The sequence below is a fragment of the Anarhichas minor genome, unplaced genomic scaffold (genome assembly GCF_050575085.1).
Source record: "Anarhichas minor isolate MPS153535 unplaced genomic scaffold, ASM5057508v1 ptg000028l, whole genome shotgun sequence".
Lineage (NCBI taxonomy): Eukaryota > Metazoa > Chordata > Actinopteri > Perciformes > Anarhichadidae > Anarhichas > Anarhichas minor.
This window is the reverse complement of record NW_027466474.1, coordinates 15,538,750-15,562,281: the sequence shown is the minus strand read 5'-3', so window position 1 is coordinate 15,562,281 and position 23,532 is coordinate 15,538,750. Positions and strand designations below refer to the sequence as shown.

Genomic DNA, 23,532 nt, shown 5'->3' with positions numbered 1-23,532 from the left:
CAGGCGCCGCACCGAAACACAATGTTTATTCCAGATGTATCACTGGAAACACATGACACGCAGTGCTGTGCTGCAGCACAATTTATCTTCAGGTTCCCAGCTTTCCGATGATTTATACTTTGTACATAATTATGTGGCACATGCTGTTGACCTGCTATCTCCCCCTAAAGATCCCCTAGCCCCCCCTAAAAAGAAGACAAAATGGGTCTGTGGTTGGATCTGTGGTGACGAAGTGCTGTGCAGTTGTTTTTTATTTTCTTTACATCAACCTGCATTAAATCTCCCCAACCCAGTGTGCCCTCAAGTCCTAAAAAAAAAAAGGTCTGACAGCGTCTCAAATTAATTTAATTACACTGAGAAGCGAGTCGCACAATCTATGACTGTTGATTTTAATTGACAGTAGTATCGACTATTCTTTTCTCCTCTGGCACAGCCACCGCCCCACCCACACATCCTGTCCTCCTAACTGATGGAAACAAAGTCACGTTCTCACAAGACAGAGGAGTAAGCTAGATAATTAGAGTTCAGATTGAACAGGGATAGTGAGGAGGCAATACATCAACATGCAGAGTATTGGAATAATAGTTTTGTAAATTTGCTTTTCATTTGGCTTGAAAATTATTCTTTTTTTCAGCTTCCATGACTGAAATACAAAACCATGCACTGCTCATCGTTAGGTTTGGAAATATGTCGGAGCTCCTCGGCGAGCCTCAAGATGTGCAAAATACAGTGCAGGCTGTAATCTTAGCGCCTGTTAGCACTGAACAGCAACCAAACATGACTATTGGAGGTCTTTTAGAAACCATGTGTTTTCAGCCAGCGGCGTGGCTTTAGAGTTGACGATGTTGGTCGGTTGGTCGGTCCACCACTTTGGTGAAATATCGCAACAACTATTAGACAGATTGCCATAACATTTTATACAGACATTCATGATCCCCAGAGGATGGGTCCTAATTGCTTTGCTGGTCCCCTGACTTTTCTTTTAGTGCACACAGCAGGTCAAAGTTTGCACTTATCTGAAATAGTATTTCTTGGACGGATTGGCACAAAATTCCGTTGACATTTATGATCCCTAAATGTTGCGTGACGTTGGTGATCGCTTGGCTTGTAAGTCAGCAGAAGGTTCATATTTGTGGTTTTGGACTATCTGCCATGACATGGGCTCACACATTCATGTTTAACACTGGATGAATTACAGTAAATTGGTGATTTATTTTTATTATAATCTATAATATAATTTCAACATCTTAATTTATCAAATACCCAAGTTTATGTACAATTATCTGCAAAACTAATGTCATTCCCATCAGCTGTATACCATTGTCATGTTAGCGACCCAACAGTAGGATTCAGCACCGCTGTGCCTGAATACAGCCTCACAGAGCCTCTAGCATGGCTGGAGACGCCAAGTCTTCTTTATGTAATAAAATAAAAATCATATTAAATCAAGCAGTTCTTTGACCGATTTGGGGACCAGAATTAGCCACGGACATTTTCCTGATTGTTTGCAAAAAGCAAAAGAATATTCAACTTTGAGAAGTTTTACTAGCTACTGCACTGCTTAATGATAAGGGGGGTGCTTTTCCAGCTTTTTGGGGAGGAATTTGCTCTTGAGTTCCTCCTGCTATCGTTGAAAGATAAATCTTGAGTTTGTATTTGTTGAACCTGCAGCTGCACTGAATCCCTTGTGGTATACACCTGAGGATAGGAATCTCCTCTCCCAGAGCCTCAAACCTTAATCAATCAAACTACTAGCTTCATAATCACCTTCATTTCACACGGTGTATGATAAAACGGTTCCTGTGCACCTTAGACAATCTGTGTCCTTGAACTCAACCTGAAGTAATGAAAAACCATGTTTAATGTGTGCCTTAAAAAGAAGACATCATTATCCTTGAAAATGTATGCTTCTTTACACTGTAAACACTGGATCCTTTAGCACAATCTATATGTAATAGCTGCTGTTAGCATTGTCCAGAAAGAGAGGTGATCGACCATCTTGCAGCTGCTAAGTGTGGTAATTTTTCATTCTGCAGACTGTAGCTTGGCACAGAGTTATCTCCTACTAACCCCCGTCAGAAAATAATGAGTGTGCAGGCTTGCACACAGTTCTCCTGTCTAGTTTTCCTGACCTCCCTTCATCTACCAACAGTACCTGGCCTTCCCTAACCTTTCCTGTTCTCCTTGGCAGTCTCTCCTACTTGCTCGCCTAATTAAAAACTCCACCTCTCACCCTCACCCACACAAAGACACCTGACTAAAGCCATGCAGGGACCCCGGCTCCTTTTGACGAACTGCGTGATTGACAAGGTTGACGTTGACCCGGTCCTTCAGCTTTTTCTCTTCAGACCTCAAGGTGTTGATCATTACGGCGCTCCGCCTCAAGAATGTATTTTAGACCGAGTCCACAGAGGGAATCGCTGGCTTTATATGGAGCTAAGACGAGCTGTAGTCTCTGGTCTTGTGAGATCTCAGGTGCTGTATTTTGATTGCTTGGCAAGGAGAAGTTATGTTTGTGTAATTATAGTCAAATTTATTTCCATCTGCTGAGTTGTTTGAATCAATGTTGGAAATTTCCCACAGGTCAGTTTCTTTTGGTTTGGTATTGTCAAACAATATTGTTGAACTTATGGTTGTTTTAGATAGAATATCAGTCATTTATTGTTCTGTGGAATGAAAAAATAAATTTCAATGCTGTATTTTTTTTTCCTACACACTGTAAAGTTAAATGTAAAAAGGGACGGCTTTGTGCAGTGACCCTTCTTTAAGGCTGGTCCTCCTGGGTAACTCTTTCTGTGTGTTTTATCAGAGTACAGCCCCCCCCCCCCCCCCCCCCCCTGGCTACTCCCCGGTTCCCTCCTCGCCTTCCCTTTGTGCCAACTGCCTAATTGCACTGTTGCATCTTTCAAAATGGCTAATGGGGTTGAGCCAACGCTGCTCACTTTAAACGCTTCAGAGTTTAAAGAGTTACTTGGATTGATGTCACTGTGGATACAGTTCGTCTCTCTCGTTCTGTGTTTCTCCCTCACACACACACACACACACACACACACACACACACACACACACACACACACACACACACACACACACACCTTCCTTCTGGCATAATCAGACATGAACCTAAAAATAGACAACTGACAGAGCAAATGTACTCCGCATTATTATTTTATGTTACTTGTATATGGAGATTGACTGATTTCAACCCGAGCACAACGATAAAAAAGTTATCTACAAAGAAAGGTGAAGTGAAGGTTATGATGAAGCAAATTATATTTTTAATGTTTTAATAGGAAGTAGCTGAACGTCAAGGCAGCCGGCTGAGGGCCAAGCCTGTCTAAGCCTCTATTCATCACAGCCAAAGTTTCTTTCAGTCTCCGCCACATTGTCTACCAAACGTGACGCTACAACAAGCATTTACAATGTTTGTTTTCGTGTTTTCATGTGCGTGTGTGTGTGCGTGCGTGCGCACGCGTGCGTGCATGTGCTTCACACCTGCACATAACATGACCCATTTTATCACGTACTGCTTTCTCTATAAAGGGGCTGTTTCCAAATTTAAAAATATTCATGCATACCGATCCCGCTTAAAAATGGAAATGTATTCAAACTCGTCTCAAAACACCTGTGAAAACCCTGCCACACACACACACACACACACACACACACACACACACACACACACACACACACACACACACACACACACACAAGCATTGTCAGACAAATATTCACACACAGAATTCACTTTTATTACCCAAGAGGTGAACCATTTTATAACCCTGTTTCAAAGGCAATTCTGTGTTGGTGCAGCACGTCAGTGGTAACATTTAACAAATCATTATTCTCTATTGACTTTCAAGAATTGCTCATAAAAGTGCTTTAGTGTGTACTTATTCTTTATAAATCATGTTAGTTAAAAAAACAAAAAAAAAAAAAAAAAGCTGATTTCAATATAGAGCATAAAGCTGAACAAGCTGGTATTGATCTGCTGAAGCATTTGGTAGACTAAATTAAATTGAAAGTGCAATAATGTTTTCATTTCCCATGGGCATTCTCTCACAATTTTGAAATCGAAATTGCAAAAACCAATCAACATTTCATTTTCAAAAACCCTGCTTTATGGTTTCTGGTGAAAATGGAAAAGCGTTGCGGCCGACTGAAGTTACATTTCAATGCTGTTTGCTGAATAAATGAAATGGCAAATGAGCGCATTCGCAAAGCTCTTTGACTACGTTGGCTGGTTCTATTCATGGAGCAGAAGTTTCACTGTTCATCGCTGACGTAGATGAGGTCGTGTGTTGTGCCCCCACTGAAGGTAAAGATCAGGTAGCTATAGCAAACTTAGTCCTTCCGAGAATGACTGACTGACAGGTTGCTGGAGTATGTAGATGTACCTTCATTTTAACTTGGTCTGCCAGGTTCTCCATTGATCTAGTGGTTTGTAGTGTAATTAGATGTTTTGTCTGTGACCATTGTTTCAAAGTCTGCCACTTTGTCCCAGCGGCATTTCTACAGTAGCGACTTCGACGTGCTCCGATGTAACCCACAGAAGGACCACGTCTCAGACAGAGTGGGCCGGCCCTCCTCGCTGTTGGGCCTCAAAGCTTTCCTCTGGCAGTACGTTACTTGTTTTGGCTGATTTACTGTAAGTGTTAGCCCGATGCAGGTGATTGATGAAGAAGATATACCAAACATGTTGAGGGGATCGGACGCAGTCTCACCTTTTCTTCTTCACTTGCTGGAACACCCGCGCTAGTTTCCAAGGTAACATGAAATCCAGGCAGCTCCTCTGTACCACAGCTTGTCAAGCAACAGTTTTCTGTCTGCTGCTGCTATTAACATTACAAGATGAAGCAAACTATCTGATCGATTCGGCCGGTCAAGTTTTCTCACCAGCCGATGGAGGATTCCCCGAGATCCCCGAGGCCTTAAAGCCCCTCAAAGCCCCTTTAACATCTGACATTTTTACCTCAGTAACATTCAATACTCGTGACTAAATGAGCTGCAATCAAATGTCACGGTTTGAATAAACATGCTGTGGTTATGGTTATATATGTAGAGTTTGATACTTTAGCTGATCTGCTTCATCAACACTGTGTGAGTGTGGTTTGATCAGATCAGGAAGGGAATTCGGAAACGTGACATCACCTTTTTCCCCAACTGAGCCCCGCCCACCTCAAACTAGTGAGAAGATGCAGACAGATGTGGAATCACCAAAACTGTGTTAAAAATTTTGGGAATATTCAAGATGGAAATTTTTTATGGTGGGAAATAACAGGAATAAAATGGAAACATAGGGGTGATTTGCTCAGGCTGTATTTACATGTCATACGGTAAACAGACAGAATGCATTCATTAGTTAAATACATACAATGTGAAATATGCCATGTGGCTAGCAAGTTATCTAATTGGGAAAAGTACTGTGATCATTTGAGCCAACAATATGGGCAGTGTGCAAACTTAGGGTTTTAAAGTGGACAACCAATTTTTAATAGTGAATTTTTGATTGTGCAAAATGTCCTTAACCTTTGGACATTTTCCAGAACTTGCGTGACCCTGTGCTACCCTAATCATAAGGAGAATATGTTTAGTATGAAAGCTCCACCAGAGGGAATCAGTGTGTGAGTAATGCTGTGTTGGACATATTTTGAGCAGAGTCATTTTCCCTGTACCTGACTAGATATACTTTGATCCATTGATTAATGAATACATTGGGGATACGGTATTACTGCGTCTGCCCTAATGAATGTTTAATGACCTGCCTTGTCTTATTGATCTGATAGTGGCACTCTCTAGAAAGACTTTAATGTTTCAGGGCTGTAGTTCTCAAATCCACAAAAAAAGAAAAGAGCACTGTTAGCATTGTTCCTTATGATAAATGTGCTCTGCTGGAAGACGCAGCTGAACACCATTATCACAACAAGTATGGCCTTTTCTTTGCTGTTGTTCTGGAACGAGAGCGAGCCTGCCGTGACCTTGTGTGTGTGTGTTCGGTGGTCTGAACAGCAGCACGCTAAAGGGCAGTTGGAGGACTTTTACAAACTCCTCGATACAAAATGACAATGTATCCGAGGAGGGCTGCTGGGATTGTTGTTCAATACTAATGACTCAACAATTAAACTCTCCATAGTCTGGAACAAAACCTCCCTTTGGAACGAAGTTCCAAGATGCTTTGCATATTGCCACCAAGCACACACAGATCAGAAGGCAGCATTATTAACCCATCGTTACATGCTGCTCCTCTAACTGCTGCGATTAGCTTGCTTACGTCTCTCATGACTTTATTGTTAATCTGTCCTTCAAGGGGACAGGCTGACAGGAGGGTGTTGCAGGAGTCTTGTTTAGTGTTGTTGCAGTCCCTGCTGTTTGTCTGTAGAGTCTGATGGAAACAGATTGCGTAATCCCCCCCGTTAGCTAAATGATTAAGTAAATGCTGGAAAAGTTGAGGACTCTGATTGGTGCAAAGCTGTGCTGTGTGATGTACTGTAATCAGGAGACACTTGAAGTGACTGCAGACACTTTGTGAACCACAAATCTTGATCGCTCAAACAAGGAGGAGGGCTTGTGCTTTTATTTTTATTTTTTTGCATCGAAAATGTCAAAGCAAACAAGCTTCCTTTCAGCCTTGTCTCGGGGCTTCTTGCCTCAGAGTGATGTGTCTTATCACTGCAGTCTGAGTTAAATATACAGGTTTCACCACAGGAGGCATCTGTCAACGTTTCACATCTAAATCTCATGTGTTTTCCTGTAGTTGTAAGACAATTAAGAGCGTGGCGCAATACTTTTTGTTAAGCACAAACGTGACAAAGATTAGTTTGTTATACTCTCAATTCTTTCCACCCAGCGCGCGAGTTAACAAGTCAGCCCGGCAGCTTAAACCCATCGCTGTCCTCGCATAAAATCAAATCCACGCCAGGATTTTTTCACGTTTCCTTCCCCATGAAATAATGATGAATACAATCCCTGCCACATTGTGAGGGGAGTAGTGAATAATGAAGAATAGTGCTGCATGGAGCATATTACGCTGCTCCTTCCCTCCGTTGGAACAGGTTTCCACAAAACACACGGATTAATAATACATGTCCAATACTTGCTCAACTCCTTCAGGGTCGGCTATTATCCCGTAACACTTCCTCGGCTCTGACTGCATCCTGCTGCAAAAGAAATGTCCCTTTGCTCTGCGTAAGCCTTCTCTTGACATTTGTAATGTCATGCTTCGGTTTCCAAAATGCGTAAATAGCTTTTTAGCAATTAGCGTTTGGAAAAATGACCAGAAGCTACTTCATATTAATGTTAGTTATTATATGGGGTACTGTGTGGCCAATAGGTGAACTTATAAAAAAAATACATTGTATTGATGACTGGGTTAATCGCTTCATGTTTGCAGAGAATACAATTAAAAGCTTCAGTGTCCTCCGGCTGTAACTCCTCAAACTCAGTGGCTCCCTAGACTTCATTAGCTCTTAATGCTCTTCATTTTCCCTCCATCCATGCTGAAATAGAATAAAACAACTTATCACCACCAGAGCTCTAACGTCTCTTTTGTTGTCTGCTTTCTTTTTTCTTGAGGGCTAATTTACTATATTAGTAAATGTAATTAAAGGGCAGATTTTAGGAGAAAAAGCTCTCTCCATTTAGGTTTCTGTGGATAAGAGCATACGCTGAATGCCTGAAATGGAAATTAGACTAAATGTAATTGCCTTCATAATCGAAAGCACTTTTCCTTTAAAGCTTCAATTTGGGACTTTTTGAGCATATAAATTATTGATAGTTGGGAAGTGATTTTTGTGGAGTAAGCCTTTATAGAAACCTTGTAGTTTTAACCTTGTAGCAGCTTCAGACTTAAGACCCAGAGTTACAGGGCATGCATTATGAGCCTTAAATCTGTGTGGTGTGGTTTCTAGGATGTGAGCTTACAAAGCTCACATCCTAGAAACTACAAACAATGTTTGGGTCTAACCAGCCAAAACTAAATAACCAGACAGTCGACCAAACAAACGACAAACGGTATGAATGACAAAGCTTTATTTGAACAATTTTACTCATAATTGAAATCAACCAGTTTGTAAATTGTATTGCTTTATTAACTCATAAACATTCACAACTAGGAACCATAGTAGACTTGGCATAGAGGCAGAAGTTAAAGTCACAGAACACCTTTTACAACTCCATTCAACCCGTTTAATGTAGCCATAGTCCGCTCACACTGGTGTTTTCACTCATGTTGTCTGATGAGACCTCTTCCCACCACAGTGTACTTGTACCATAGATATAAAATAGGAGTAGAGCGGACATTCCCATTCAAATCAACGTAGCATGATGGTCAGAGTGGCGGCTATTTTTGTGTGTACTGTTGTCATTGAGACATTTGTAGCAGGCTAACTTCCGTATAAACTAAACAGACTTATGTCAAGTCTAAAACAAGCAGTGGCGTAGTAACATTACAAAGCACAGAGAGCCGGAATGAATGAGTAACGTTTAAAAAGTCGATGCCTTGTCCACACACGGGATTAAAGCGTGGTGGAGTTAGCAAGCAAGCTAACTAATGGACAGCTGGCTAGTTAGCTTGCTAACACCGCCGTGCTAAGCAGCAGCGCAGGGTTTGATGTTCCCTCCTCACTCAACATCGTACCTTGTTATCATTCTTATTGGTCCATCGAGTTTTGTGACATCACGTTACACCCAGCGAGGCTCCAGCGAGGCTTTTTTTGTGCCATATAAATTGAGAAGACTCAGTTTATCTAGTCATGTAGTCTAACACCACGGCGTTGCTGTACATTCTACTGTACCTTCATGAAGGTTATAATGTTCCTCTCATTATCAGACTGCATTAGTTTTAGATATAAGTCTAATAAACTGACAACTGAGTGTATATTCAAATGCAACTAAATAATTATTCATGGGAATTTAGAGTTTTGTATATTTCTCAACTCATAATTCAAAATGCCGTCTTATCTTACTCCAGTGTTCACACATATAACCGGTAACGGGCTGAAATGCTTTGGTTAGGTTGCTGGCAGTAAGGCTACCCTTTAGCTTACATTTGGCTTGGCGTTTTTTATTTTAAGAAATGGTATTTAATGTTACCTATGCTTCAACAGTGCACACTCAAACATTTCATATGGGGCCCTTTGTGTTTCCTGTTTGTGAATGCAGCAGCTCACAGGAAGTGATCTTGGACCGAAGCTGTTGCCCTAGCAACTGAATGTTAATGAAAATGTCTGTACTCAGTTTATCCTGCTGACATGTTCCCAACGATGGCACCTGCAGTGTGTGCTTCCTGTGAAAACAGACAGATTAGTCTCTGAAATACCAATGAAAACATGTGGTGGTTGTTGTTATTTATAACTTGTGAAAAAAGGAGAGTTTTGATATCGGTATCGGCTGAAAGAATTTGTTAATAACAGGTTCCTCAAATTATAGTGATGCAGAAAGTACAACCGACAGAGTGATGGGCGTGAAAGTCTGTTTTCCTCCAGTGATTCGTTCTGTCTTCCAGTCTCACACCTTTAATTATTAATGTTACATTGACACACTGCATACTGAATGAAAGAAGGGTTATGAGTTACAGGAATATAAAGAAACCTGTCGAACAAGAGACAGCGTTAGGAAATTAATTGGAGGAGTGAACTTTGAAAAGGTATTACAACAAAGGTCTGACTGAAATATGCAGGTATGACTGTTCAAATGTTCAAAGTCCCAAACTTGTTTCTACAAATTAAGGTTAACAAATGAAACGTATTGTTTTGAGCTTTTACACTCCGTTTCCCATATCTGCTGTTACTGATGCTGATGTACAGCTTGTACAGCTTTTGTTGTCACCTTTATTTGATAAGAGGCATTTTTCTTTTATCATTCAGTATATAAAGTCTGAATTCAATTATTTTCCTCACACCCAGACTCACTTACCACACTTACTTGAATATTGGACGAGGAGTTTTGTGGAGGAAAATCAATGCTTGCTTACTGGCGAATGCAAGAAAAAATGAAAAAATGACCCCGCCTGTAATCTTTCTCCTTTAGGGGAACAGTGGAGGCCCGCTTTGTCTACGTCTTCATCTTGGGCATCTTCTTCACCGGCACCAAAGACCTGTTGCGATCCCAGATCGTCACAGCCGATGCCAAGCTGAAGAGCAGGGGCTTGTGGGAGATTTACAGCGGCTTGGTCTTGTTGGTTTCGCTGCTGTTTCGCCCTCACAACCTGCCGGTCCTGTGCTGCTGCCTGTTGATCCAGACGCTCATGGCTCGGTTCATCTGGAAGAAGCTCCACTACGACGCAGCCCAAACCACCATCATGCACTACTGGTTTGGTCAGGCCTTCTTTTACTTTCAGGTAATCCACCCTAAGGAATGTCGGCGAGGTGTAACTGCAGCTTCTTGTTGTTGAGTGTTACTGCCAGTTGAGCAGTGAAAGGTGTTAGAAGTAATGTAGAATTAGAAAAATGAATGAAAATGAAAGTTTGGCTGGAGTGAACTTTTTTCTTCTCTTTTGTTAAATCCATTTCACATCATAACGGTCTCAGTCAACTTTATAATAAACAATCTGTACACATCTCAACATCTTGCCCTCAGTTCAGACTGGAGTGTTTGGTCTAAAGATGTACGTTTGGTCTCGTAGTGGCGTTTCACATCGGTGCTTCTAATAATGGCCACGATATCTGAACACATGAGACGGAGTGGTTTAGTAGTGCCAGCAGGAAGAATGAACAAATAAGAGTCCGTCCATTCTTTGTTCAAAGCTCTGTTTTCGTGGTCCACTCTTCTCTTTTTAGAGCGCACCATGTGAAATGACTTCTTCACTTACTTCTCCCACTGCTCTCTCTCTCGCTCTCGGTCTCGCCTCGTCTCCCCCCCCCTGTCTGTGTGCAAATGTCACTCGAGTCACGATGCATTTTGGAATACATATATTCGATTGGCCGAGTAGCGTCACGTGAGATCATTTACAACGCATGCAGTTGTTTGGTGTGTTTCCTAGACGGCTGAACGAGTGTCGTAAAGGTTAGAAAAGCTGCGCAGGTTAAAATGGAAGCGGTTATGCGTCTGGGTCTGGATAGGACAGCGTTTGGGTCCGGATCCGGACCGCCTATTAGTGACCCCTGTGATAGAACATCAAAATCTTGCTCTTTTTTTTTGAGAAAATCATAATTTTCTTTGAGTGGCCCGACACCAACATCTCAAAGTTACATGTTCCCTACAGTGTTATTCATATATATTACCAACTGCTTTAACTTGAGAGTAATAACAGTAAATGGGGCCGCTAAATGTTAGTTGTTAAATTCAGACGAGCTTGTTTGAGCCCCCCTACCAACCTCTCCAAATTACCTTTACCGATTGAATCCACCCTGGAGCAAAGCCAGAAATAAGTCTTGCCATTAAAAAACAATCAAACCAGTGTACAAATTACAACCATTCCACCGATCTGTTGGTGCTGACGCCAGAAGAACAGAGGTGTGAAGAGTCAAAACCACCTCCTCCCACACCTACGAAAAGTTCAGGGAACAACAAATCAGAAAGCAAGTTTTCCTCGTCTGATTGGAAGAGACATCTAATTTAACGCCCTGACACGGAGTGTAGCAACATTTAGGAAAGCTATCACCACTGATAAAGTGTTTGCTACTGCAAGAGGAGCAGTTCTGAGCAGAGGGAGTGTTTGTGTGTAAATGATATTACTTCCTGGCATGAAGGCCAGCTGGACTAGTTGCTTCCTGTGGATGAGTGCGTTACGAGCTCTGAATGCTCCCCAAAGGCAGATGTGATACCTGCCTTTTGATTGAGCCTCCACCCAGGACCGATATCTGGTTAGCAGAGGTTCGCTTCTGTCAACGCCGAACTTATGCATCGCTAACAATTCAATAAGCCTCGTCACCCCTCGGGTCATTAACAGCGTGATGGGCTCGGGATTAGACCACCACCAGACGATGTTCAGCCTCGATCGCCCAGGCATGTAATTGCAGACATTTGAGTAATAACGTTCTCGACGAAGCTGTAGCCATGATGGATCCGTAAAGCGGAGATGTGTGATTTCAATTTGCTTGCTCCGAAACAAAAACAAACTGGTGTCGTGCAGAATAATCACAACTATGTTGAATTAGAATCTGATCAGCGAGCGCTGCTACAGCTGATCAGTGAGCTCCGGGCTGCACATTGATCAGAGTTGTGAGACTCTTGCTCTTTTCAGAGGCTTTACTGTAGATATTGGCAGAAAATTGTTGTTTTCAAAGTCTCCTTGTGGTTTGGCAGCTGATAAACACACAAAAAACACAAGAGGATTATGGGAAATCTTTCAGGTAACCTCAGACGCAGACATTGCTAGCATCGCATAAACCGCATCACGTGATGAATTAACTGTCTCGCGGTGGAAGTCTTGGCTGTCTGATCATTTTGAAGCGATGGACGAGTGAGACTCTGCTTTCTGTGGATTTGTCGCCGTCCCAAAGCCAGACGGTCGGTAAGAAGCAGAAAGGAGGAGGTGTCTACGCTTCACAAGTGAGCCAGTTTGTGTGGCCACACGAGTCGGGACGAGTCACCCCGCTGGTGTGAATTCAGATGCGACCGTCTGTATAGAAATATGAACCATCACGAGGGTGTTTTTACAGCTCAGAAGTGACCCGAACTTCCAGCAAACACAAAGTTACAATAGATCGTTGTGTTCGGTGAGACAGACAGTTTAGTCTGAACTTTAACTCTAAAACATTTGTGGCGCTTCTGTTTTTCTTCTCACAACTTATTGGCCAATGCAGACCGACGCTCCGCACATTTGAAAGATCACAGCGAGTCTAACATCTCCATATGCAGCCTCCAACCTGCCCACTGATATTCACTGCGTGTTTGTTTGAGACGGAGGCAGCTGTTAATGTTCTCTCCCTCTGTGATCAGAGATGTGTGCACAGACGGCTTGATGTGCTGCTGCTCGTGGCTCATCGTTGCTTTCAAAATGAAACAGGAAAGACTTCCTTGATCTCTGCTCATCTCCCTGATGTTTTTTTTTCTCCTCGTGTACGTGCATGTTCAGGGTGGAGCAGGCCACAGCAGACCTCCATCACAGTGAATGTTGAATTTAATTATCACTTGTTACGCCCGTGGAATTTGCTAATTATACAACGCAGAACTGTAAATGAGCCCATTTGGATTTTGTAGGAAAAGATGCGAGCGAACGAGCAAACGGTGTTTCTCAGAGGTGCTGATCAACGCCTCGGGGTCGATTGATTCCTCTGGAGGCTCCGAGGCGCGAACAGGACTCACGGGAGGTGATTTCAATAACACCAACGTGCCAACCAGAAATCACATGGAGCACCCGAGCAGCACAGATGTGAGCATGGATTACTCTGGCTGTGACAAAGGAATTGTCCAGAGAACAATCGTACTTGGGTTCAGTAACGTGTTAAGACTCTCCGGAGTTAAGAGCCCCTCAAATAATCTAACAATAACCTGCTTATTTATTAGTATGTATTCTGCACTGGCCCAAGACGGATAACTTTATGTATTTTGAAATCCTTTCATTTTCAAAAAGCTGTAATGATTCTCTCAGAGGCCGGTGGAGCTTGTGATGAAACAACAAGCTCATAAGAAAATCCTTAAAATACATTTTAAGGCTATGAAATGTTTCTTCACATCTTTTTAGTGTTGCGCTGTATTACTGCTTTTCAGCAAAGGCATATTTTCACAGCACTAAAGAAACACCCTTTATATTGTCGCTATCAATCCTGATTGCATCGCAGTGAAAAGGTCTTCTAGAGCTGGAGATGAAGAAGGAAAATAAAACCAGGTTAGGAAGGTTTAATGTTTTCAGTTTACTGCTCGTTACAAACTGGAAACTGGCTCAAAAGCTAAATAATCCGGGGAAAAACCCAAGCGTTGGTGCTGGCACAGAGTCTCTCTAACAAGAGTCCACCTGCAGACGGTTCGCCGTGTGTGCTGCTCTGGTCAGGGACTGGAAAACACACAAACAACAACTGGGCCGTTGGGAAGTCGCCAGAAAGCTCTGAGTAATGATGATAAAGCAAAGGGCCGGTTCTTTAGAGCTCCGAAACGCTTACAAAGCTTCGCCCCCACACAATCTTTGTGTTCTCCTTTCTTGTTGTCTGTGTACAGAGTGCGTTATTCCCGTGCCCTCTGCGATGCTAAAATAAGATTTGTTCTGTGCTCCCGCAGGGCAATTCCAACAACATCGCCACCGTCGACATTTCCGTCGGCTTCGTCGGACTGGAGAGTTACGTGGAGGCACCTGCCGTCTTCTTAACGGCCCTCAGCACTTACGCGGGGCCCCTGCTCTGGGCGTGTCACCTCGTCTGCTACCTCAGCTCACAGAGAGACCGGTGAGTGCCAGTTTAAAAAGTCACCCTATGGGTGATATCCATCCAGGAGTGTGTGTACGTGGAAGGCTCATAAAAAGATGATGTATATGATGATATAAGACACACATTAACAAAGCTGTGAGGACAGTTTGCACCAATTCATTTTGAAAGAGCAACGGGGATGCAGGTGGTGCAATCGCTTGAGATCATCTAGCAAAATGTTGGGAACCACTGCTCCACTGTGATCTCCTTTAAACATGCGCCTCTCTGCCATCTGCAGCATCACTGTTCCTACGACCGTGTTGGCCGTCTCTCTCTTTTTTTTTTTTTTTTTTTTTTCCATACTTTCCCCTCTGAATCCTCTCTGTGGCTGGGACAGCGTAGGTGCATAGCAATACTCTGTTAATTGGTTTACTCGGGGCAACAGGGAGACCCGCTTGCGAGGGTATCCAAAGATGCATGTAAACAGCTTAACCCGCACAAGACCTCCACTGGAGAGAGGCCAGTAGCCGGGTCGCTGTGTGTGTGCGAATGCAGCCAACAACTGCAGCTTCCCCTCGGCATGAGGCCCCAGCACTGAGCTGAGTGATGAGGTCTGTGTCCGGGCAGCAGCTGCCCTGCTGATGGAGCCAACAGTAGAACGCTCCATTTCGACAAAAAGATGGTGTTTGCATAAAAGGTGTGTTTTAATTTGAAGTAACATAAAAGCATTGATATATCTGAAGCTGCAGAAAGAGTCTCTACTTTATGCAAAAGAGAGCTTTGTTAGCTCAAATGAGAACTGAGAGGAGGGGTGGGTATAACCAAGCATGATTTGTATTCTTAATAATCTTTGATCGCACGTTTGAATATGACGTGTTTAACATTTCAGTAGTTCAGCCGGTCTCTGATTTAAAAAATAAAAATTAAAATTAAAAAAAATAATAAAAAATTAAAAATAATAAAAAAACTCTCTATTCATCTTCAAACTTTCCGCGCTGCCAGCAGCAGAGCCTAAAGACGACAAAGATGGTTTTGATTTGGCCACCCAACACTCTGGAGCAGAACAGCTCATGGCTGGCTCCAGATGTCTTCAGAGAACGGCTCTGTGCCGTCGGTGACCTCTCAACCTTTCATTTAGCGACCAAACGGTTTGATCCACGACGAGACGTTGTGAAAACCTCGACGCTCGTGCTTCCGAGCTGAACATAATGACTCCCATCATCTTCCCCGCAGCACCACACTACCAGTTAAAAGTAAGCTGAGATTGAAGCGACTGCACGGCAAAGCCCTGGCATTCGTTTTCCACTTGAAGCGTGGGCGCGCATACAGCAGCAAAATCACGTTACGGTCACCAACAAAACCCCTGAGACATGTTGAGCTTTAATACAAGTTCAAACTGCTGCCCGGGATGTTGGTATGTTGCCTGTACTGCCCCTCACTCTCGCAGCGTGTGCTGCAGTGAACACTGCGGCCTCTAGAAGCCGCTGCAGCAGCTGATGCCGCATGAAGTCGCTGCTCGTAAGCATTACGTCCCCTTCATCCTCTGCTGTTGTTATTTATAGCGTGGCGCTGTCCACAGATGCCCCCACCTGTAATATGCACTCTGAGACTCCACGATAGTCTCGTGTACAGTCGCTCATTAAAGAATTCACTCTGCACCATCAGCTCCCGGAGAATGGACTTTGATCAATAGCTTTTCAGCGGGCCTCCCTCGACACAGTCAAACTCTAATTAAGGCCAGGAGAATGTTTTCATTGTTTCGCTGCAGCGAATAACTGTAAATCTTCAAAACTGGCCAATCAACACCACTTTACTTAATTAATATCATTAAAACTGTCTGTGAAAGAGAGATCCTGACATAAGTAAATGAAATGCAGTGAAGGGCGACGTAGCTCTCCATCAAACTTGTACTGCTGTGTTTGTGTGTGGAGGATTTTCAGAGGTGGGGATCTTCTTCCTCCATCAGTGCTTCATTCATCTTTCATTCTGCTCATTTTACACCGTGTTCTTTTGCTCGGTTATGACGGCAGAAAGAAAGGATTTATTCAGACCAAATAGAGTTTTGGTCTGAGTTCTGCACAGGCCTTTCTCCAGCTTGGTCATTTAGTTCCAGGACTTTTCTCTCTTCTACCCACCCCGTGGATAAATGACATCAGGCTGAAGTTGAGCTTGATGAGCGTCTTTATCGCCTCCTTCATTTATAGAACCGTGAGTTAGAGAAGATGTCAGAGACGTCGCTCGTCTGCTCCTCTGAGAGAAGTATCTCCTCAGAGATTGCGTGTGAATGTTTCAGCAGCTCTTTGAGGTGCGGCACAGAAATCAACTCGAGCTGTCTTCAAAACAGCCGTCCTGTGGAACTCGCCACTAGTTGAAGAGCTTATCCGCTGATTCATGGTTGGAGCGTGGTGGGATTATGAACTGGTTGTTTTCATTATTTAGCTCAAACTATGTAATCCTCACCAACTTCATCTCTCGTCATCTGAGCACAGACTTACAAACAGGACCGTTAGGGCAACACAAGGCATCAGACAAGCCTTTTATTTGGATATTTAGAAAAAGAAAAGTTCTTATTATTATTATTATTAATCCCCCAACAAATGTAATCACTGCGTGTCCCTTTAAATCTGTCTGATATCAGCAAATGATGTCTGAAGTTTGATCCAACTAAACGATGATCCAACCTGCAAAAGTGTGTGTGTGTGTGTGTGTGTGTGTGTGTGTGTGTGTGTGTGTGTGTGTGTGTGTGTGTGTGTGTGTGTGTGTGTGTGTGTGTGTGTGTGTGTGTGTGTGTGTGTGTGTGTGTGTGTGTGTGTGTGTGTGTGTGTGTGTGTGTGTGTGTGTGTGTGTGTCACAAAAGAAGCCTTTGTGTATCCGCGTGTGTGCTTTCACATCATCATCTCCTCACTGCTCCCCTCCTCCATTCATGCAGGTTTTTTAAAGTCATTAACTTCTTTATCAGAACTTGGCAGCAATCCGTATTATTGTGAGAAGATAATTGGATCAGACTCTTCTCCTGCGTAAAGGTAAAAGCTCAGGAAAAGTCAAAATGTGGCCTTTCGCTGGTGTGAGTCATCAAGCGATCTGCAGCTTCACTGATCGCCGTTTAGAAAACATAGGATGACCTTGGCTCACGTCGAAACTTTTTCCCCTGCGGCGCTCGACAGGAAGTTCCTCTCCTGCTTTGCTGCCCCTGCAGCGCTCTCCTCCCCCTCTAACCAATCCTTTCCCTCTCCGCAGGAGCCCGGTTGCAGTCGGCCACGGCTGCTACTGTCTGGCCCTGCTGCGGTCGGTGCCAGCCGCCGCCTACATTGTGCTGGTGACGGCTCTGCGGTACCATCTCTTCATATGGAGCGTCTTTTCGCCCAAGTTGCTGTATGAGTCCATGCACCTGCTGCTGACCGCGGGAGTCTGTCTCTTCTTCAACACCATGGAGCAAAGCCACAGCTCCAGTAAGTCTTAGGGGGGCCACGGAGACGCAGGTCCTCCCCGAGGGGGGGAGTCAGAGGGTCGGGCCTTGTGTCTTAGTACTCTGTGTGTAAGACTCTAAGACTGATGCACACTGAGATACGCTTCCCCTCGCTCCGTAGTGTGCTGCTTCACAAAGGCTCCCCTCCTTTGCTCTCTGTAGGTTTGCAGGAAATACTTTGAGAATGCACTTACAATGTATTTTTTCAGCCCTGTATTTAAATATTTCATTCTTTACAAGGAAAAAAAAAAATGTTTTTGGATGAATAAAAGTGAAAAGACATGAAGAAGCTTTTTGAAAGAGAAAAACCTTTATTTTACGTATACATGCAGCGTATTACCTCAGGGACTGCTGTGCAGATGTTTTGGCTACATGTATAATTGAGTAGTGGGAGAACATCATGTGTTCACGTTGAGTGTAAACATGTGGTGCTCGTTAACGGCTCAGTGAAGACCTGCATCCTCACAGGAGCTTTCAATTGTTCCGGCTGATTAGAAACCACTGCCTTCGCGTGGAAGTGACACGGGAAGCCGTGTACGAGGTGGACTCGACTCGACTCCATTGGAAGGCGGCGTTTGTCACATTTTGACTCAAATAAGCAAAAGCACAGATGGTAATAATACAATAAATCAGGGCTCAGTTCCAGCATTGTGCCACTCCGTCATGACGTACTGGTTATTTGTAACACTCGCACGGTGCAAAATTTCTGCTGTGACATCGGGTCTGTGGACTAATTACAAAGTTGTCCAGGTACCACAAAGCTAACAGATCCCAATCAAGCGGAGTGTGTCCCTGCCCACACGGTCCTGAGAGGAGGTCTAATCAGGCCACGCGAGGGAAAGCACTTTGTGTGGGTGTAACATGGAGGTGGAGGGGGGTTTGATACGGGGGGGGGGTTTGTTTCTCTTCACTACATTTTAATTGATGTCTTTTTTTTTTATTCGTTTGACTTTTTCTTTAATGTTTATTATCCTTACCAGCCGCATCAGCATGTGTCTGGTGTTGTTTTCACCGTGTGTGTCGTCATGGTTAAACGTGGTCCTGGAGACACCGACTGTAGCCGGAAACTAGCACAGAAGAGGTTTGGAGTCATTTGTTTGTTTTTTTATGTCCGTCTGTCTGCCAGTAGACATGATGGCATCGCTAACGTGCAAGATAGTCACAGACGTTTACAGGTGTGTGTCGTTGAGATCAAATGAAAGTGACGGTCAAGTCTGGTTTGGCGTCGCGGTCCCATCGCTTGACGCTCCCTAGTTCTCTGGTTCATTTTCTCCAGCTCCAACTGACATTTTATTTATTCAGTAGCAATTCCAGTGTCTCTGCAAGCATCTCTAATGCAGTGTAACGTCATCTCGAGGTCTGCAGCCCATCAGGAACACCAGACACACGTTCTTTTTACATTCAACACTTTGATCTCGATATCTCTCACTAAGAGTTTAGCCGTAGTTGTGTTGGTGTGAGGTTGCATGGAGGAAACACCATTGAATGCATGCAACTAGCCAGTGTTTAAATCACCGCCATAAATACATTTTCATTCATCTACTGGAGTTTAAAGAAGACGTGAACAAATTCAGCACACTTAGTTTTCTCTTTCCCCCACATTGCTCGATAGAAAGTACAGTTCTACACTACAGGACAACATGCGTGAGTCTTTGTAGTCAGACGATCCTAAAGTTCTTCTGCGGGAGCGTAATTCGCCCTCATATCCAGCTGCATCTTTCTGATTATGCGTTACACTTTGGATGTACAGGTTCTATAATTCTCTAGAGTCTGGCAGCGCGCTGCAGACTTATAAACTTCTAGCACCAAAGTAAAGCTCGCAAGCTGGCTGTCGTCCAAAACAAGAGTATGGAGCCAAAGAGAGCAAGCGGTGTGTTGCTGCTGTGGTCCTCACGGAGCACACTGAATTACTACGTAGCGTCGCTCGGCCTCCATGTTGAAAGTCGAATAACAACCTGGAAATAAGCAGCAGTTCCTGTGGATGCAAGTCTCCCGTACGTCACGAACCCAACTGCTTCTGTGACATCGTGTTTGCTCATGTTATTTGTACCACAGTGTTTTATTGCAGCGGTGCGTTACAAAATAAAAGCAAAGACCTCCATTCCAGCAGCTGTTCTGCTGAGTTATGGGCGGCTGTGATGTCGATGAACAGCTGTGACTACTTCAAAGCTGCCTCCTGATTACAACATGGCCATTCTTCCATCATTACCCAACATAAACCAGTTGGAAGATTTAGTGAGTGTTAAAACACACACAGTGTGCAGCTTTTCACCTCAAGGCACAAAAAAAAGGGGAATTGTAAGATCCCGCCCCCAACACTTGTCACTCACCTTGATGAGCTGTCTACCTTGAAACAGCATCTCGCTCGGGGCTAAGATCACTGACGTGCCCCCGAGGGGCCACGGGCGTCAGAGAAGCAGATGCCAAACCGAGGAAGGTTTTAAGAATAAGAATAAGCAAGAATAAGAATAAGCAATGCTGGTGTTCAGTGTGTTTCTGAATAGATTCTGTCTGATGCAAGACGAGCTTCACGCGTTGTTTTGCTGCCACTCGCCTCTCGACGCTGGCTATACCTACAGGAAACAGAATTTAAATGTACCGAACGTCATTGAAGGATTCCCCTTTGAATACGCAGGGTCACTGACAGACGCACGCTGCATAAGGATCCCTTGCAGGTGAGCTGGTTTGCATCAGAAGCAGCACTTTGAAGATGAACACGATCCTTTTCTAAATTAACAGCATGGCGTTGGCGTGTGCCTCCTCTCTCCAGTTGAGTCAGGAGTCGTACACAAAGTGTGATGGAAATAGTTTGTTACGATGCTTCACATCATAATGTCTTTGCACATCTTTAACCAACACAATGGCGTCATGGAAACCCACTGTGTGGCTGTGATGACGTACTATACAGAACACGCGTTATGGTTTCTTTCACTCTTCTGTGATAGTAATGTTTAAAGGCAATCTAAAATGCAGTGCACACGTCCTGTCAGACGGAGACCTATGTTGCGTTCTGAGAGGTAGACATGAATGATGTCGGTGTTACGGAGTACTCCGTGCTTTAGATGAAGTGTTGGACACTCTGCATCTCATCAGCTGCTTTGCACCAAAGTGAAAACCTGTGACACCACTTTGGTTGTGTGGAGTTTGAGGAGCTCGTGAAGTACTTTGGGACTCTGAATTGATAATATCATTACAGGGATCATTCGTCGCGGTGCTGGCAGCAGACTTGCCGACAGCAGCCAGAGACGTAATTTGTTTTTGTTTTTTTGGGGCTTTCTGCTGATGAAGTACGTGTCTATAAGGGGAGGTTCTTTCTTTGTCCATTCATAGTCGTCTATTCATTCTAAACAAACCACAAACTTCTTGAAATACCTTCACACACAACCTTTTATAGAACGGCTATTAGCAGTATTAAAAACAAAAAAAAAGAAGTTTTTATTCAAACAAGTCAGAATATCACTTAAAAACATGAAGGCTAGACAGGAAGTGGTGTCTGGGTCAAAGTCACTGTGACGAGCTCCAACGAAGATGCTCAGCTCACAGAGACGAAATGTAATCATGATAATAACGTGTGTGTGTGTGTGTGTGTGTGTGTGTGTGTGTGTGTGTGTGTGTGTGTGTGTGTGTGTGTGTGTGTGTGTGTGTGTGTGTGTGTGTGTGTGTGTGTGTGTGTGTGTGTGTGTGTGTGTGTGTGTGTGTGTGTGTGAGAGAGAGTGTGAGTGAGAGAGAGAGTGTTTATTTCTTCCTCCTCGTGGACCTGTGTGTGTACAACATGGCTGCACCAGTGCAAGAAGAAGCCTCAAAGCAGCTTCGCATCAAATCTGATGGGACGGCACTTTCCGCGTGAAATCACTCCTCTGTATCCAAATAGCTAGCGGCCCATGAAATGGATCAGAATAATTACAGCGTCCGCATGGTTGGAAGCATTTTAACGTGAGCTAACAATGCTGTGGGGATTTTATTTTTTTGTGTATTGTTTTTTTGAAAGTCCATCTTTGTAGGAATGAGTTCAGTTCACAACAGTTTCTGTTTCACAGGATTCTTTTCCAACTGTTAAACTGTTATTCTGGTAACATCCCACTTGTTTTAAAGGAGTTCATGGGAACTGTGAAATCCATCCAGTTCGTCCGGCATGTGTGTGTTTATTTCTACCACTCTGTTTGTCTCCTCTTAAGCTGAATTGTGTCCCCTTTTTTTACCTTCTTCTGATTTCTGTATCTCCTAACTGACCTTTTTTTTGTTTGTTGCAGATTTGTGCAACAAATCTAAATTATGAAAAGTGACAGATGAGTGTTGATCATTTTTTAGAAAGACTTGTTCTTCCATTATTCATGTCCTTAATAATGAATTAAATGATTTGCAACACTACTGTTTCAGTTTCCGTGTGATTTTGTCAACTGCAACAACTACGAGAAGAAACGTCCAGAGCCTGATTCAGGTTGAACGTTGGCATTCTTTAAGCAGACATTTGCTTGTGAACACAGTCCTGATATCTACGTGATTATCTGTCCGTTACATAGTCTTTCTGCTGCACGCGGCCTTGGTGGAGGCCGACTGACATATGAGGCACTTTTCACTGGAGTTCCTGCTGTCAAAGTTTCCCACCGACTTAGTAAAACTGGACACCGAACCATCTGTGGAAGTGCACCTATAGAGTAGCTTAGCGTGCGGTGTAGTAGTAGGAGGATGATAATTTAGCATCATCCTTCTGCTATCCACCCACTAAATAATAACCTCATGCCTTCAGGAGCTGGACTTCAATGCCATCGTTAAAGGAACCGCACATTTCATGCTGTGCAGTGAGAGTCTCTCTTAAAACCTCCAAAGTGAGGATGCGCTTAAGATCTATTATTGCCCCGAAAAACTAAATGTTGCACTCTAAATGTTTCATACATAACATCCTTTTTGTTATGATGCAGATCTTACAAAAGCAACTGCCTGATGGCCTATCAGGGCATGTCTTTTTCAGCACAAATTTTGAACAGAAGTGAATTTGCTCTTTGTTCTGTTATTTTCACGTGTTATTTTATTCTCCTATAACATGTATGTGTTATAGTGTTAGAGGCTACATGAGGCCGGGGTCATGACGGCTACCCTCTTCCCATTTCCTCTAGCTCCTCTAGGAGATCCCGAAGCTACAAAAAAAAAAAAAGGCTGTGTAATCCCTCACATTGTGACGTGTCCAGGAGGCATCCTGACCAGGTGCTCAAACCACTGGTGCTCGTCACTGCAAAGGTGCAGCCACGTGTCACCAGACAGGACACGCGTCACTCTCCACAGACAAGTCCGGGGCGAAACGCTTCCTCCTGAGGGGTCTTGACGGTTTGCCGGAACTGCTTGCCAATACCACTCGGCAGATCCAAGAGTTTATTGGGCTAACTGAGCCCGAAAGGCCCGTCCACCAGAGGGGCTTTTGAGTTTCCATCACACCTGGCACAGATGACCTTTTGGCCAACGCACCCAGTAGCTGCCTCAGCAATGGAGGCTTTAAACATGACCCACTCTGACTCTTTTTGGCCTTAGGTTTTCTGCTCTCAGGTACACCTGTAAATCAGTTTATGCTCAAACATGGTGGTTGTTGTAAGCAGACCTAGATCTCAGGGTTGTTGCCCAAGTGACCACTTAAGTCCCCCAACAGAGTGTAAAGTCCTCGGGGCAGAGCCCATTGAAGGACCCGACTTCTACGTCACGCAGGCCAAAGCGGAGACTCACGGACACATGGACGCAGAGAGTGTGAATTGGCCTTTAGGGGGTGCGTACATGAAGGCACAGACCAGTCAGAGCCCT

The 23,532-nt window shown here is 43.8% G+C and overlaps 1 protein-coding gene across 3 annotated transcripts in view; it reads left to right on the top strand.

Annotated features, from left to right (window-relative positions):
- pigg (phosphatidylinositol glycan anchor biosynthesis class G (EMM blood group)) overlaps positions 1 to 22,113 on the top strand; it is a 55,023-nt gene extending 32,910 nt beyond the window's left edge. Inside the window, exons 11-15 of one of the 3 annotated variants that reach the window (XM_076103006.1) lie at positions 10,027 to 10,336; positions 13,016 to 13,047; positions 13,141 to 13,312; positions 14,155 to 14,318; positions 17,517 to 22,113. In XM_076103006.1, coding sequence (XP_075959121.1) covers positions 10,027 to 10,336; positions 13,016 to 13,047; positions 13,141 to 13,312; positions 14,155 to 14,318; positions 17,517 to 17,739 — 901 coding nt within the window. In that variant the 3' untranslated portion in view covers positions 17,740 to 22,113. Of the gene's footprint in view, positions 1 to 10,026; positions 10,337 to 13,015; positions 13,048 to 13,140; positions 13,313 to 14,154; positions 14,319 to 17,516 lie in introns of those variants that run through there. The other 2 variants (XR_012957324.1, XM_076103007.1) reach the window with 2 other exon arrangements.
- The last annotated feature ends 1,419 nt before the right edge of the window (positions 22,114 to 23,532 follow it).